The sequence below is a fragment of the Prinia subflava genome, chromosome 19 (genome assembly GCF_021018805.1).
Source record: "Prinia subflava isolate CZ2003 ecotype Zambia chromosome 19, Cam_Psub_1.2, whole genome shotgun sequence".
Taxonomy (NCBI): Eukaryota; Metazoa; Chordata; class Aves; order Passeriformes; family Cisticolidae; genus Prinia; species Prinia subflava.
The window spans coordinates 2,241,886-2,257,570 of record NC_086265.1 but is presented as its reverse complement, the minus strand read 5'-3'; the positions used below and the strand labels follow the sequence as shown (position 1 = coordinate 2,257,570).

The 15,685-nt window shown below is 48.0% G+C and overlaps 1 protein-coding gene and 1 long non-coding RNA gene across 3 annotated transcripts in view; one reads left to right on the top strand and one right to left on the bottom strand.

The window, feature by feature from the left end:
• The first annotated feature begins 120 nt into the window (after positions 1-120).
• LOC134560191 (uncharacterized) lies at positions 121-13,118 on the top strand. Its single transcript, XR_010082689.1, has 3 exons — positions 121-2,554; positions 4,696-4,803; positions 5,187-13,118. It is a non-coding gene; the product is annotated as an uncharacterized LOC134560191 (long non-coding RNA).
• Positions 9,568-15,685, bottom strand: part of SBNO1 (strawberry notch homolog 1) — a 31,396-nt gene continuing 25,278 nt past the window's right edge. For both annotated transcript variants that reach the window (XM_063415899.1, XM_063415900.1), the window contains exons 30-32: positions 15,251-15,327; positions 14,376-14,569; positions 9,568-13,213 (exon numbers count right to left, since the gene is read on the bottom strand). In XM_063415899.1, coding sequence (XP_063271969.1) covers positions 13,071-13,213; positions 14,376-14,569; positions 15,251-15,327 — 414 coding nt within the window. In that variant the 3' untranslated portion in view covers positions 9,568-13,070. The remainder of the gene's footprint in view (positions 13,214-14,375; positions 14,570-15,250; positions 15,328-15,685) is intronic.

Here is a 15,685-nt window from a genome sequence, read left to right as displayed (position 1 = left end):
TGGAGCTCCCCTCAGGGACCGCCGGCAGGGAGCGGGGCGGGCGGGCGGCGGCGGCGGCGCGGAGCCCGGCGGAGGTGCGCGGGGTGTGTTGGAGGGGGGGGTTTGTTTTAATTAACTTCGCAAAGTTTTGGCACAAGTTGCGGGTTTGGCCGCGCCGTGCCCGCGGCGGGCGGCGGCCCCTGTCAGGCACGGGCGTCCCTCAGGGCGGCCCGCGCGCCGCCGCCTTCCCGCCTCCCCCTCACCTCAGGCCGGGCGTTCACCCCGCGTTCATTGCTCCGTCTCCCCCCGCCGCCAATCTCCATGGAAAATACCTGTTGATAATTCCAAAATATTTTTTTTTCCTCGCCCACCACCCCTAGATGCCGCCAAAAAAAAAAAAAAAAGTCCTTTTTTAATTTCTTCTTTTTTTTTTTTCAAACCGCTGGTTCTCTCCACTTGAGAGTGGAAGACTAACGTGGATTGCAGTTTCTGAGGGACTAAAAAAATATGAATCTCGTTGACAATTGACACATTTTCTGCTTGCAAGCAGCAGTAAAACTTCCCCACCAAAATGCGAAATTAAAAAAAAAATCAGGTTAAATGATGAAGCTTTCCAGCATGCATCTGCCATCAGAACTCATCCTTTTCACTGCAAGATATTCAGGTTTGCTCCTTCTGTCAATTAATATCAAATACACTCGAAAATTGTTCAGTTACTCTAGATTTATCCCAACAAAACTGCTTGGGATCTGGACAATCTCTCCTTAGGTGCACAGCTCAGCCTGAGACCCACCAGATCAGACCCCCAGGTATAATTTACCAGCAGCCACTCTGAGATCTGGTAGTTTTATTGCATGTCCTACTCAGTGTCTGTCCATGGGCTCATCCTGCTCTTTATGCCGGTGACAGCAAACACGGAGAGCCTGATCCTGCTTCTTCAGGAATGTGGAAATCAGGGGACATTCCTTGTCAGTGACACTGATCCAGGCCCAGAGTGGACGGTCCTGGAGAGGAACGCAGGTAACACCTCCATCACGGAGACACAAAGCAATCAGATGGTTTCCTCTGCATAAAGGAGAATTAAGGGAGAATGGGAAAAAAGGAGCAGCCTTTGAGCCCCCAGCTCATGCCCTACTGACTGTACACTGCATGAAAGAAACATCTGAAAATTCGGACTGGTACTAGATGAAACACTCTTGTATTTTATTTCCAGACCAAGTGCTCAACTCCAGCGATCCTGGCGAATTCCAGACTGGCACTGACTGTCCTTACAACTGATCCATGCTCGGGTCTGTTAGAGAGGGGTCCTGAGAGCCCCAGGTGCAGAATTACATGCTCAGTGACAGCAGTTTCACACTGGTGCTTGTGATTACAACTGTGTCATTCTTCTTAGAGTCCTGAAAGACTGCACTGGTAAACCTTCACCGTGTGAGTGAGAACTCAGCAAAACCTAGAGCTTCACTTCCAGATTTGTAAATAACAGCCTTTCTGTTGAGTCCTGGAAGGCCAGCGGAGTCCTGCACACCGCTCTGGGATTTTCCATCCTGTGCTTGTTTACAGTCACACCAAATGAGTGCGAAACGGGAGCATTCCGAGCTTGCCGTGTTTTTCACAGCTTTACACCAACTCTGCAGAACTGTGCTCAGAGCAACACTGTGAGGAGCAAGAACCCCTGTGTTCCACTTAGGTTTTATAATGACAGCTTCACAATTTTCAGTATTCCAATGGGGAGGCAGGGGATACGGCAGAAGTCCTGTAAAGATTATTCTTCCTTCAGCACAAGGCGCTGCGAGCTTTGGAGCAAACTGTGAGGGCCAGGCTGGATGAGATGGCCAGGCTTGTAGGGCAGCATCATTTGGTGTGTAAGCAGGAACCCAGCAGTGTCAGATCTGGGTATCTGATGTTTGCCCTGCAGTTTTCTGGGCACAGGTAGCAGTGGTGGCACAAGACACAAGACTCTGGTAAAGAACAAACTTACTGCTTGCCTTCGGACTCTATTTAAGCTTCAGATGACTTTACTCTTGGTTTTTTGGGACTCACTGCAGGGTAGGAAATACCTGCAAGTTCTTCCCATCTGCCATGTGCTCTGAGGGTTCACTGCAGTTCTGAACCAGGTGTGGCCACAAGAACAAAACCACCGTTGTGCTGAGGCCCTGTTGAGCACGGTGACCACAGAGCCGAGCTCCCTTGGAGGGGCTGCCTGTGGTTTCAACCTGTTTAATGTCCCAGGCTGGGCTGCACTGCTGGAGTTGTGCTCTGCAAACTGTGCCTCGAGTGTGGCAGCTGCAGCTCCCAGGCAGGGTGCAGCAAGCTGCAGGTCCCTGCTCTGCAGCCTGACGGCTCAGTTGTGTTCACTGCCAGCAGAAGCAGCTCCTCATCCCCAAGTGGCCCAGTCACAGAGCAGGAAATACAGCAGAGCCGTTTTCACACCGGTGACATTTGCAAGCCTTCTGCACACTAAGACCTAACTTTAAAAGAAATGTGTGAGCTGCTGTTTTCCAGTAAGGCAGGATGGACAGGAAGACATGTCTGTCTCTGCAGCCACTACAAGAAGCTCTGGTGATGTATTTTCCAGGTACAGCTGCCTCTTCTCTGTTGTGTAATATCTGCAACATTCACTCTGTCCCACTCCCCTTTCTTCTCCTGGTATTTTCTCTGTTCCATCTCCTGGTTTGACTTCCTCACCTCTGCTCCTCCCAAACCACTGGGAATACTGAGCAGCCACAGTTTCCACAGAGTTTGCCTCCAGCCCCTGCTTAGCCGGAGCTCTGACTGATCTGAAGGAGGTTTTCTCTTTCCAAAGCTCTTCGGGGCCGGTGCCATGGCCCTCGGGCAGGGTGTAAGGAACACACATGCAAAGTGGGATGTTGGAAGGTGCTGGCAGCTCTGCCACAGAGCCAGGGGCCTTGGGCCATGCTGTTAAACAAACTTGTTTGTCCCCTTTTATCTGGAAACAAAACGAAATAGTCATCACAGAGCTGTGCTGTAACGCTCATGGGGACCTGCAAATGAAGAGCACAAACTAGGTGTGTTCCTTATCACCTTGGGTTAAATCAACAATGAGAAGAATTAAAGATGGCACAGTAAGACCCTCTTTTTTCCTAGCATCTCTTTGACATGTTTAAAACGTTACATTTGCGCATTAATTTCAATGTAATTAATTGTTGTCAGGCTTAATGAATTGAGTGACTTGAGGATATTCTAACTGTCCTTTACCCACCACAGAGCCCCGTGTAGCAGCAAGGGGAAAGAGGTGGGAAGTTTGTTCCTTTTCCTAGAGGCAGTTTATATTCAAATACTCATCCCCACATTTCTGGTGATCCAGCATCATATATAAAATAACCAGATGCATCTTTGAGTTGCTGAGCACCAGTTTAATCTTCGAGTCTCCAAACTGCTCTGGTGCTACAACTAACAAGATCAACCAACACAAAAAGCCTCTGGTAGGCCTAGACTGAAAATTAAACTTTTTAAGTCTTGGGCAAAGGCAAGGTTTAACCTCTGTGGAAAGCACAAGTGGTGGAGGCAAGGGAGTGTCAGCTTTAACAAGCAGCATTTTCAAAGATGCTTTTCAGAGCCGAGTACCTTTCTCATTGGGATTGTAATGAGCCAGCAGCTCCTGGTGCAGAACCCTTCCATCCCCAGGACACCCCTGGGGCAGTCTGGGACCCTGGCACAGAGGGAAAATTGTGCATTTTATGCTTTTTGGCATCATTGTTGCTCCTTTCTTATCGCTTTGCTACAGCTCCTTACATTCCCGTCTCTGTTCCCCACAACCGCTTCCTGCTGATGCTACAAAGTTTCCCTCGTGCTTTTTTTGTTCCCAAGAGAAAGCTGACAGCCCTCGGTGTCCCTCCTCTGTGATCTGCCCTTTTCTGGCTGCTGTTTGCTGCCTACTGCCCCATCCTCATCAAAATGCACAAACCCCACCTGATCCTGAATAAAAATACACAAATACACGTTCCCCAGCTCCACCCTGTTGCCTTCTTACACCTGAACTCCCCCTGGAAGCTCTGGATTGTTCCCTCCAGGGGAAGGAGCCCTGTGCAGGGAGGGCTGGGACACAGAGTCCAGTGCAGGAATGCTGCAGCTGCAGCCCAGGAAATCCTCTCGCAGCGCCTGCCCCACACCACCAGACAGCCTTGCAACCAGTTCAGGTGGAAGCCCGGATACCCAGACAGGCTTTCCCCCTTAAATCCTCCCTGACAAACTTCTTCCCGGCCCAGCCCTGCTCCCCACTTGGAGATGGTTCCTCCCAGGGCCAGATGCCGCATTATCTGGAGCCGCTTTCCCTCCCAGCCTTGTTTTCCTCCTGCTCCTGAGCCCTTTGTCTGGCTGCCAAGCGGAGCAGCCCTGCCAGGCAGACAGCTGCTCCGCATCGCCGCACGGGTGCTGCCCTATGGGCTGAGGAGCCGATTCCAGGCCCGTTCCATCTCCGAGGGGGACGCTCTGCCTCCGAGGGGCCCTGTACCAGCAGGAAAAAAGGCAAATAGCACCTGTAAAGCTGTCGGGAGGGACTGGAAAGGTTTAAGATAAAGAGGCGTTGATGGTGCTCTGGGTTTACCTCCGAGACAGTGTGAGTGGAGAGCCTGCTGTCTCCTGCTCTGGCTGGAGGTCTCCCTGGAGGAGCACGGGGAAGGAAAGAGAAGTTTCCAAGCCCTCAGTCACAAAAGCACAGGCCTGGAATCTCTCTAATGAAAGTTTTCCTCTTTGCAGTTTGCCAGGCAAACAAGCACCAGGCACCAATATCAAAACCAGCCCAGATTCCAATGAAAACCAGCAAAGAAATACTACAGTAGGAATGAAATCGCTTCATTTTTCTTGGTAAGTACTGGCAAATAAAACTACAGAGCACCCTCAGAGAGAGGAGAGGAGAGGAGAGGAGAGGAGAGGAGAGGAGAGGAGAGGAGAGGAGAGGAGAGGAGAGGAGAGGAGAGGAGAGGAGAGGAGAGGAGAGGAGAGGAGAGGAGAGGAGAGGAGAGGAGAGGAGAGGAGAGGAGAGGAGAGGAGAGGAGAGGAGAGGAGAGGAGAGGAGAGGAGAGGAGAGGAGAGGAGAGGAGAGGAGAGGAGAGGAGAGGAGAGCTCTCCCTGCCCTGCTGGGCACAAGGCACACGCAGCTGGGCTGATGGTGGGGCTTGGGCCAAGGGACTCCTCCTTCCTTGCTGTTGCTTGCAGGGATGGAATATCACTTTATCCCCACATTACAGGGCTTCTCTGCATCATCTTTCCAGACAAACGAGTGCTCCACCCTGCCCGATTCCTTCAGTTTGCCTGAGAGGACTCTCCCTTCTTGCCCTCTGGGCTGGACTCCTGCTTTCCTCCCACTCCTGAGCCCTTGAAGGCTGTGCCAATGAGTGAGCTGGCACTGCCGGGCTGCGGCACAGCCCCGCCTCTGCGGTGGGCCCGGGGCAGGGAATACCCCACCCTTTGGCAGGGGCAGAGGAGGCCCCGGACTTGCTTTCATCCCTGCCCTGTCTGGGAAAGCTCCTGAACCTGCTCTGCGTCTGGCAGTGCAGGAATCCCCGGCAGCAAAGCCGAGGGTTGGCTCGCCTGGAGTGATTCCTGCAGGCAGGCTGGTGTCCAACACCCCTTGTCCGTGTGAAATAATCATCCACGTGGCACCTGTGAGAGCTGCAGGCTCAAAGCACAGCTTGAAGGGACACTCTGGGGTCAAGCCCCACATCTGAGTGCAAAGCAAGTGCCACCTGACCAGTGTCACATGCCTGAAACAAATAATCAGAAGCACAAACGCCTCTGTCCCTCTGATCCTCCTCGTAACACCAACCGTGCAGCCTGGTGGGAGCATCCCTCATTGTTTTGTTACTGGTCATTTGAGCAAAGGAAGCGGAGGAGAGAGTGGAAGCAAAGCCCAGGGCTGGAAAATGGAAATGACTGTGAGGAAAGGAATGTGGAGCTTCAAAACGACTCAGAGTTGGCAGGGGAGAGGAGAGCAGGGTGAAGGGGGAAGGAGGAGCAGCAGGAGGTAAATCACAGTGACAGGACAGCACAGTCCCTGGAGCGCCGCGTGTGGCACGGGCGGCCCCTCGGTGTCTCTGCTGGTGCCACACAGCCCTCGGCTGGCACTGCCCGACACTTCCTTCCCTCGCCAGCCCAGAGCCCAGACACAGCTTGTGCCAGGGTGAGTCCAACACGTCTGCTGAGCTCTGCCCCAGGACACTGCTCAGAGCAGAAGGGAGAGCCATGAAATATCTTGCCAAGCTGGTGTCTGTGTATGAGAACCATTGGTGTGAAGCCTCTGTGCCCAGACCTGTGAGAATGTGGGTGCAGAGTCTTCCAGTGCCAGCTCCCTCTCCCAGTGGAGGCAGTGGGACAGAGTGATGCTAAACACAAAATATTTTTAGTGAGCCAAACAATCAAACTCTGCCTAAACCTCTACCTGAAGAGCGACAGCAGCCCCCTGCCCTAGCACACTGCCTAAAACCCCTTCTTTCCTCTACAAAAGCAAAAAAAGGGAGGCCCTGGGGTCCCCGCAGCTCTCTGGGAGGGGACACGCTGTGGGTCCTCCCCACGCAGCCGAGGCAGCTGCCCCGGCAGATGCTGCAGCCTGGCAGCCGCTCGCACAGAAGGGAGGGACAAGCCCGGATGTGAAGGATTTACAGCCCTGGCAGACACCGGTGACAGGCGATGGCTCGGTCGGGAATTTAAACAGTGCAGCGAGAGGCCGAGCCCTGCCAGCGATCAAACACCGCGGAGAGCCCAGGGCAGAGCCCGAGGCCCCAAAGGGGCTGCAGGAGGCCGGGCCGGGCCGTGGCAGCGTCTGCAGGAGCCCGTGGGGCTGGGATGGGCTTTTCTCTTGACACAGGGAGGGGAGGAAAGCAGCGCTGTGCCCAAGCCCTCCCCGGGGAGCAGCCAAGGCCGGGGGATGTGTGTGCTCAGCAGCCTGAGCGGGGGCAGCAGAACCGGGGGGAGCCCTAAAGCAGGAGCTGCCCCCGGGAAGGTCCCGATCCCAGAGCTCTGCCCTGCCCCAAAGCCCAGGCTTCCCACACGGAGAGGAAACGCTGGGAATTGTGCACACCAGCTGCAGGCTCAGATCCTCACTCTCTATTGCTCCCATCCACGTTTGCATTCCCTCCAAGCAACTTCAGGGGAGACCTTACCCAGGAGGGATTCAATCACACCCTGGTTTACGATTTAACTCTGGCTCTGCTTCATGCCCTGCAATTCTCTGTGCATTTAGCAGACAAAGTCACTTCTTCCACTTTATAAACGTGGAAGGAACGTTCAAACCAGAGCTGGACTTCCAAAGAAGAAGCCGCCAGCTCCCGAGCTGCCTCGCTGGCATTTTTAAGGTGTATTATTTACATGCTGGAAAGGAGCCAACCAAAACCTCTCTTAAGAAAATTTTCCCTTACTTACAGAACAAAGTCTACTGCTTCGTGAAAAATGAATAATTAAATTCTGAGGTTTGGGCATCTTCATTTATTGCTGAGATCTTGGCATCATCACTTTTCCATATTTGGGGAAAATGAGAATAAAAGTCAATGTTAAGTGATGTACTAAACTAAGATTAGTCTGTTTACCCCAGAGTAACTCTTTGGATAAAGGAAAACTATTTTCATACTTCGCATAAAATATGAAGTTGATACTTTCCAATCTTGATACAGATTTTATAAACCCTCCTCTCTTTTTTAAGCCCAACACAATTAGCACTTTGAGAATGTTGTGAATCTGCTCTTAACTACCAATAAAAACAGTTTAATTAACCAGTGACATTAACCAGGTTAAGTGCCAGGATTCAAGTGGATTGAAAGAAAAGCTGTTTGGATCACTAGAACAGGATTTTTGCCACTCTGAGGGATCCTAAAATGGTGTGACAATGAGTGTGTTTAATGGATGTAGATGTGCTGCTGAAAGGCACTCCTGCAACTCGGTGGGCAAGTCCCAGAGCAGAAAATTAAAAGGGGAAAGAAAAAAAAATCAGTTTATTTAACAATTTTTTTACCAAAACAGAAAGAGCTGAGTAGAGAGTCCACCATGTTTCAGTTTGTCATTTTGGGGGGTATAAATCTCTCTAAGCACTGCTGATGTTTTACTGCCAGGCACTCCAAGTCCTGCTGCTCTGGGGACATTTGGTGCAGACGGGGCACAGCACAACCCCTGGCTGCAGGATGGAGGATTTCAGCTTGGCAAAGGTTCCCATCAGAGCAGGCAATAAAAACACCTCACACAACTCAGCTGAAATCCTTTGTGGCTTTGGGATTCTGTCACCTGAATCCAAAGGTGGAGACTGAACAAGTAATAACAGCAAAGCCCTGTTCCAAAAAATCAGTGTATCCTTTGTGCAGAGGCAGATTCCCAGTGAGTTATTGCAGGGCTGGGGTACAGGGAAGGTGCCGAGGCACTGAACACCCACCTCCAATACAACTCAATATGTCAATGACTGAAAAATAAATCAAATTACTTGGCAAATAAAAATGTGATTCTGTGACTGCAAGAAAGCTGGCATTTTCCTGGTTATCCAAGGCTTCTCCAAGCCAGGAAGAAGAGACATAAATATGTATGGCATCAGAAATGGCAGCAGAAATGTCTCTCTATCTTTCCCAGTACAAATTAAGTGTAAGAAAATTACTCCTCCACAGAGGTCCCACACTAAAATGATGCCCTAAGCACAGCTAAGTTCAGAGACACCAACCAAAGTCAGCTCTCACAAAATAAAATGTAACACACCTTGGTTCAGGTATTGACACTGCTTAAATCTGAATACACGTCTGTGTTTTGGTTGAGCTGCCTGTTTTTAAGTGCACCAAATGCTTTACTTTGAGTTTCCACACAGACATCTCAGCATCCTTCACACTCAGGCTGCCAGGATCACAGAATCCTGGATATTGGTTCAGGACACTGCAGGCAAAAAATTTCTGTCAAGAGTTTTGGCCTCAACCCTGTCCAGTTCCTATTGAATCTTAGTGGTGCCTCAAACCTCTTTAAATCAGAAATCGTTTTGGGCCAATAAAGAAATAGCAAAGCAAAGCAGATCCAGGAAGTTCTCTCCAGGTTTTTACATCTCCCTCTCCTCAGCACAAGCTTTTAGGGGCAACCTGCCTGCAGCTGTTTAAGTGGGGCTGAGAAACAGCACATCCCAGCCTTTTCTTCTGTTTTTCTCCTCAAGAAGAGTCACTGCTTTTCAAACTCTTTTCCAACAACCGGAGCAGCTCCTGGGGCCAGCACTGCCATTCTAGAGCCCTTTCAAGACAGTTCACATTTAATGTAAAAGCAGTAATAGACTTTGACATGTTAGAACTAAATTCTAGAACTCTGATTTTTGGAGCTCCCTGAATGCACGGAGATACCAATGACTGGAAGAAAATACAGATGTTTTAGGATTAAAGCTCAAGTTCTGAAATACTGAAAAGACTGAAGGAAACAATCTGCATGAAAACTCAAACATTTGTTTCTGTGATGCAGGCACTAAGAAGTGAACATGCATCCCTGGAACACACTGGGTCCATTTCTCTCAAGGGAATGCATTTTACACTAAAAATACAGAATAAACCCACAGAGCATCAAAAGGATCATGAGAGACAGACAACAGAGTTTTGAAAAAAAAAAAAGATGACAACACATGACATCTACAATGTACACACACACCCTGGAAGGTTTATATATGCTCTATATATATTTCAAAGTACACACAAGCTGCCCATGTGGCAGGTTGAGAAAATAGGAATACATCTTGGGAAGGTCATGGAGGAAAAAAACCACAGAGGAAAACAGGAGTTATTTACATTCAATAATTCAGTAGCCTTTAACACCTCTATATACAAACAGGCTCTATTTATGTACAGACTGCGCCGGGAGCCGAGTGAAGTTATTCCAAACACAAAAGAAAAATACAAAACCCCTTGATAATTCACTTGAACAAGCGTTTACAGGTTGCAGAGATTTCTCCATTTACAAAGAAAATACTACACATGGAACAGAGAACTCGCAGCTTTGGGGAACCTTACAAGAGGTGTGTGTTCCCAACACACAGCCACTGGAAAAAGAGGAATACTTGCACTGCAAGGAGGTTTAGAGGGGGTTATAATTGCATTTATCATGCCAGACATATCTTAATTATGAAACTAGTTAACAAGACATAATTTAGTGGCTGTCAAGGGACAGTTAGAAAAGAAAACCCAAAATGTGGGTTGTCAGTTCCCACATCAACTCAAATATGTACCTATAGCACAACTCCAAAATCCACGCAGTACTGCATGTTACAGGTGGCATTACCCATTCCCAGAGCCTTCTGTCCTTTCTAGGTTTTATACCCATTTCAGATGTACAAAGCGTTTTGTATTTCATTTTTTACAAAGCAGATCAATACCCTACAAGCAGGAAAATTCAGAGACCAGCCTTGCCTGGCAATTTATGATGTAATAATTGGTCTTTTTTCCTCCCCAGGAGGATGTTTGTCTCATGGGCAGTGCTGCAAAGGGACACTGTTCTTACCCCATTCCAGGGCAATTTATATTCCCTTTTTCCCCAAGCTTTATCAGCAGCTCATGCAGGGAACAAATACCAAAATCCACACCCCAAGCACCAAGTAGGGATTTTCAAGAGAGAAAAATGTTGCTGTGGCTTGGAGGCTGCTTTATCTTTTTTGATGTTAACTTTCAAGATGTCACAACAGTCCAGAGCCGTGGCTGCAGCTGTGTTAGTAAGTGGATACAAAGCCAAGGCAGTGACGGTGCAAGGAGCAGGCAAAGAAGAGCAAGTAGAGGAATGGATTTCTGGAACAGGAACAGTTCCTATGGATATTGGAAGCACTGCCAGCTTTTTTCCCCTCCAGGGAACACAAGTCCATGGGAACTTTTAAAAGGTTGAAGCAAAACAGTGTGGTTTGCTCATCAATACAGGGACTATCAGATTTGCTCATCCCAACAGTCAAAGTGAGCACACCAGGCTGAGAAGAGCACTTAGGAACTGAGTGTACTTAAATCATTAATTAAAAAAAAATTCAAAATCACTAATTGTGAATCTACCGCTTCCAGAAGTATTTTACTGAGAATCAAGACCTAAAATGCTATGTCACCATCTCAGATGGCAGAAGGTTCTCCAGCAAACAACAATTAAGCAGAGAGACAGGGCAGTCCACACACAGCCTGTGTGTTTGGTTGGCTGCCTGCTGCAGGACTGATCTGTCAACACCCTCCTCAAAATCCCAGCCCTGCTCCTGCAGTGGGTGCCAAACACAGCCCCTGGTGGGTTCAGAGCACAGAACAGCCTCCCCCTCACTCTGTGCTCCAGAGCTCAGGGCATGGTCAGCTCCCAGCGCTGTGGCAGCGCTCAGGTCCCTGCCCTGCACACTGAGGATCCTTCACACCCAGCACCTGCGCTCCAGGCACTGAGACAGGGGCAGCAGGCGTGGATTTATTCCAGATCTGCATTTCCAGTTATCCCAGGCACGAGCAGGGGATTCACCCCTCCTGAGCACTGCAGGCTGGGGCTGAGGGAAGCGGGCAAACCTTCCCTGCCAGGCAGGGCTCGGTGAGCACCCCCAGCTGCTGCTGGCACAGGGAGCGTTAGCGCAGCCCCAGAGCAGCAATTCCATGTGGAAATTCATAAGGAATTCCATAAGGAAATTCAACCTCGCCTGCAACTGCAGCCCTGCTCTCCCTGACCCTGCAGCCACCCTGCTCTGGAACTGAGCCTTCCTTAAGCACACACGGAGCTGCAGACAGAGTTTAGTTCTTGCCTCGTTAGCGAGTTGAGCTGAGAGGTTCGGGCTGCAAGACAGAAGCCTGGTTAGAGCAGCCTGGAACATGCCAAGTCCTGTCCAATTCCAATTGTACAGACTTGTTAGTTTTTTTGGAATATGGTGATTGCCTAAACAAGACTCCACTTCTTGTTAGTACAATAACTTTTATTTGACATCTACAAGATCATTATCTTGTAGTTTTTTGGACAGGTTTATACAATCTCAATTTTTCAATAGTGCAACCTGTGCAAGCAAGAAATGACAAACATTGTCCTTCACTTTCTTATAAACATCTACTATTATAGGCAAAACAAAACTTACCCATATTATAGATAAGTGACTATTCACATTTGTACATTACAATTTCTTTTAAACAGCTCCAGATAAACTCTACAATGTCTTACAACATATTAAACATAACAGAAACAGCACATACAGCGGAACCCTCAAGTGTTTCCCATTCTCTAATTTACAGCTCAAGTAAGGTTTCATCTTACAAGTGACAAATTAAATTACGTTAATGAAGTAAAAAATATAAGATTGTATGCGAGATGGAAGTGAATTTGCACTTAAGTTTCCATAACCACCTCAGATTAAGGAAATGCTTCAATTTAAGGAAAACAGGCATCCAGCCATCTTTGCAGTACACATTAGGAATACCATTAATACATTAAAAATGAACTAATTTTAATTTAAGATGTTTATCACAAAAAGAACATGTTGTAGACTCAAATATATAACTCCCAGGAGAGAACCAGAAAAAATGCAACACCTGGGTATAAACACTATAAAAATGCAATAACCAATGCTGTACAACTAAGATTGTGTTTCTGAATTCCTGCCTCGTGTGTTTATGCTGTCCATGCCCGTTTCCAAAGACATGCACTGTCAAACAGAAACTGGGAAGGAACCTGAATGCATGATGTGCAACCTCTAGGTTTCATGCTTTTATAAACTCAAATCGAAGAGAAAAACCCAATATATATTTTCTATATATATACTCAATACATGCATTCGAGATCTCCCACAGCAATGGCATCGATGCACTGCGTTAAACCCTGAGCACTGTATGACAAGATAAAAATAAAGCCTGCCTGGGGATTTTCAAGCATTTTCAAACAAATTGTGGTTTGTAGCTTAAAAGGCCAAAAGTAAAAGCAAACAGGAAGCACTACAGAGAGCATAAGGAAAGACAGATGCACCACCATAAACAGCTGCTGGCTTTCAGTTCTACCAACCTTTTTAGATCTCTTTATTCCCAAAGTATTCGAGACACAACTGAACTGAAAAAGTTATATTTCTTTGGAATCTGTCCCTGATTTTTATGCAAGTGATATGCTTTTACAGCCTTTTCCTCAAACACCCAAGTCAACACCTGTAGCTTGTCCTCTCAGGCGTTGTTGAGGTTGGTGATGCTCTGGGGGTGGTGCTGCTGCCAGATCTGCTGCTGCTGCACTGCCAGCTGCTGCGACTGGTCGGATGTCGACAGGAGGTTCACGAGGGGCGACACACAATTTGCAGGAATGATCAAACCTGAGAACAGCAACACATCAGTGCTTGCATCAAAACGCCCTCAGTTGTGTTCATTAAGACCTCAGGCTGATGATGCCACCCTTTAATTTATGCAATATTCAGTAATGACTGCTCTGAGGCCAGGTCTAATCAGCACAGCCACGTTTCACTCCTCAGTCCTTCACATCCTTTTAGGTTGTGAGGCAGGAGAAAGAAGTTCCCATTTTGCCTGACAACAAACTTCATTCTCATGTTACCTGCTGTCACGAGAAGTCAGCTGTTTTTGCTTTTCTAGTCTCACAGAAGTTACATCACCATGAAAGTTTAAACATGGAAAAACCTAACTTGCAACATCCTAGAAAACTGGAACTAGAGGAGGAGTTCCCACAGGAAGTCCACATTTAACAAAATGTGTGGAGGGTTTGGTTTGAGTCCCTGTTTTGAGAGCTCCACTATGAGGTTTAGTGAAGAGACAATCATCTTGAAGTCATTCTACACACTTTCAGTAGCTCAAAAACCATGAAAACAATTATTTCAAACTATTATTCATTGCCAAAAGTGGGGGGAAAAGTGGAGCCATTATGATATCAAAGAACCTTGGCTGGAGCAGGCTGTGCATGATGTTTTTGCTGCAGTAAATCCAAAGAACTGAGACTAAGGCTGGCTCAAAAAGAAACCTGTCTCTATCACCGTGGAGGCCCAACCAGGAACACAGACTGGGGACACAGATTTGGGTGCAACAACAGCAGCAGGGCAGAAGACCCTGCCCTTAGTTTATTTTTCCATTATATATCTGTGTCAAGGTGACCATGGATTGGAGAAGGGTATCGCCACCTCTCCTGTCACATTGGTCCAGGAGGCTGTCATTCAACCTCCCCTTGTCTTGGAGAAAGAGTTCATAACATTGCCAGTATTTACAAAACATGGTCCTGTGTTTACAATTCACCAGCGTGAGAAACTGCACGTTTCTCCTTTAATATGAACGCTCAGCAAACCAGGAAAATTCATGGCAACATGTCTCCATTAACCTGCCTCAATATAACGAATTGTGGAATATTTCTACAGCTGCACTTCTGTCCCTCCACAGCATTCAAGCCCATCCTCTTTCAGACATTTTTATCCAGACAGAGCCACCCCCAGTTGCAGCCAGCCCCTGCTGCAGGGGAGCAGCCCCTGCACCCACCTACGATCCTCTGCCCGTCCTCTGTCCTCAGGCGAACGATTTGCATTTTGACGTTGGTGCCGCTGACGGAGGCCAGCACTCCCTCCACCTTTGTCCACACGCTCAGCACGGAGCCACACAGCACGTAGTAGGTCCTGCAGCGCAGCCCCACCTCACACACCAGCCCCAGGCCTGCCTTCTTGCAATTGCCTCTCCTGCAGACAGAGAAAAGCTTTCAAAACTGTTCTGCGAACAAAAGGATCTAATTTCATTTAAAATGAGACCTGTGGTTATTTAATGGGCATTCAGAGATGAGCAAGGGCTGCACACACACCGAGGGAAGGATACCTTGAGCACAGGTAAAGCTTTGGGAAGGGTTGGCCTAGTTAAGGCTCCAACTACAAAATGCACAGAGCTGTGAGTCCAAGATAGCATCACTGAGGTCACCTGAGAGCTGGAGTACGTTACAGGACTCTGGTATCTGATCAGGGCATTTCAGAAGCTCCAATATTAACATGAAACTTCCACCAGTTCCGCAGCTCCTCAGGAACAGACACACAGGAGGCAGCAGAGGAACAGCTGCTTCTGCCACCTCATCTCTAAACATTTCCCCCCAATAACATCTGAACCATCACTACAAACACAGAACAGATTAAGACACTCCAAGCACAAGCTACTCCTGAGTCACTGTGAGAGCAATTTGTACATTAACATTCATCTCATGTATCAGGACTTGGGGCAAGTGCAAGCTCGATGTTTTCACTCAGGAGTTGGATCATTTCACTGCTCACAGGGTAATTCCCCTTACACAGGACATTACAGGAGGGGCAGAAGAACAAAACCAGTGATAAACCAGCCCAGAGTGAAGCAGCAGGAGTCAAAGCACAAACACTGACCAGTAGGCGTGGGTGCAGGTGTCTGCAGAGGAGTTGTACTGCTCCAGCCAGTGTGGCAGAGCATCCTCAGAAGGTACCTGAATAAAGCGGGAATAAAGTCAAACACATCAAAACTTACACAGAATAAAACCAGCTTGGTCATTGTCATGAGAAAGGAGGGAGCACCAACATCAGGATGGTGTAGAGAGGTACAGCCTCCTACACTATAATAATTTCAAACTATCCATCTCAAAGGATGAGCAAAATGCTTCAACACAGCAGAACCTCAGAGCTTTTTCAAAAATTCACCTGATGTGAGTTTCCTTAAGTTCTTGCAAATTCAAACTTGCTAGACCCTAAGGAACCTCATTTTTTATTACCATACCACAGATAATTTATATTCAGAAAAAAGTTCAGCAATGGATACAGGAATGCCAAAATCAGGTAGACCTGCTT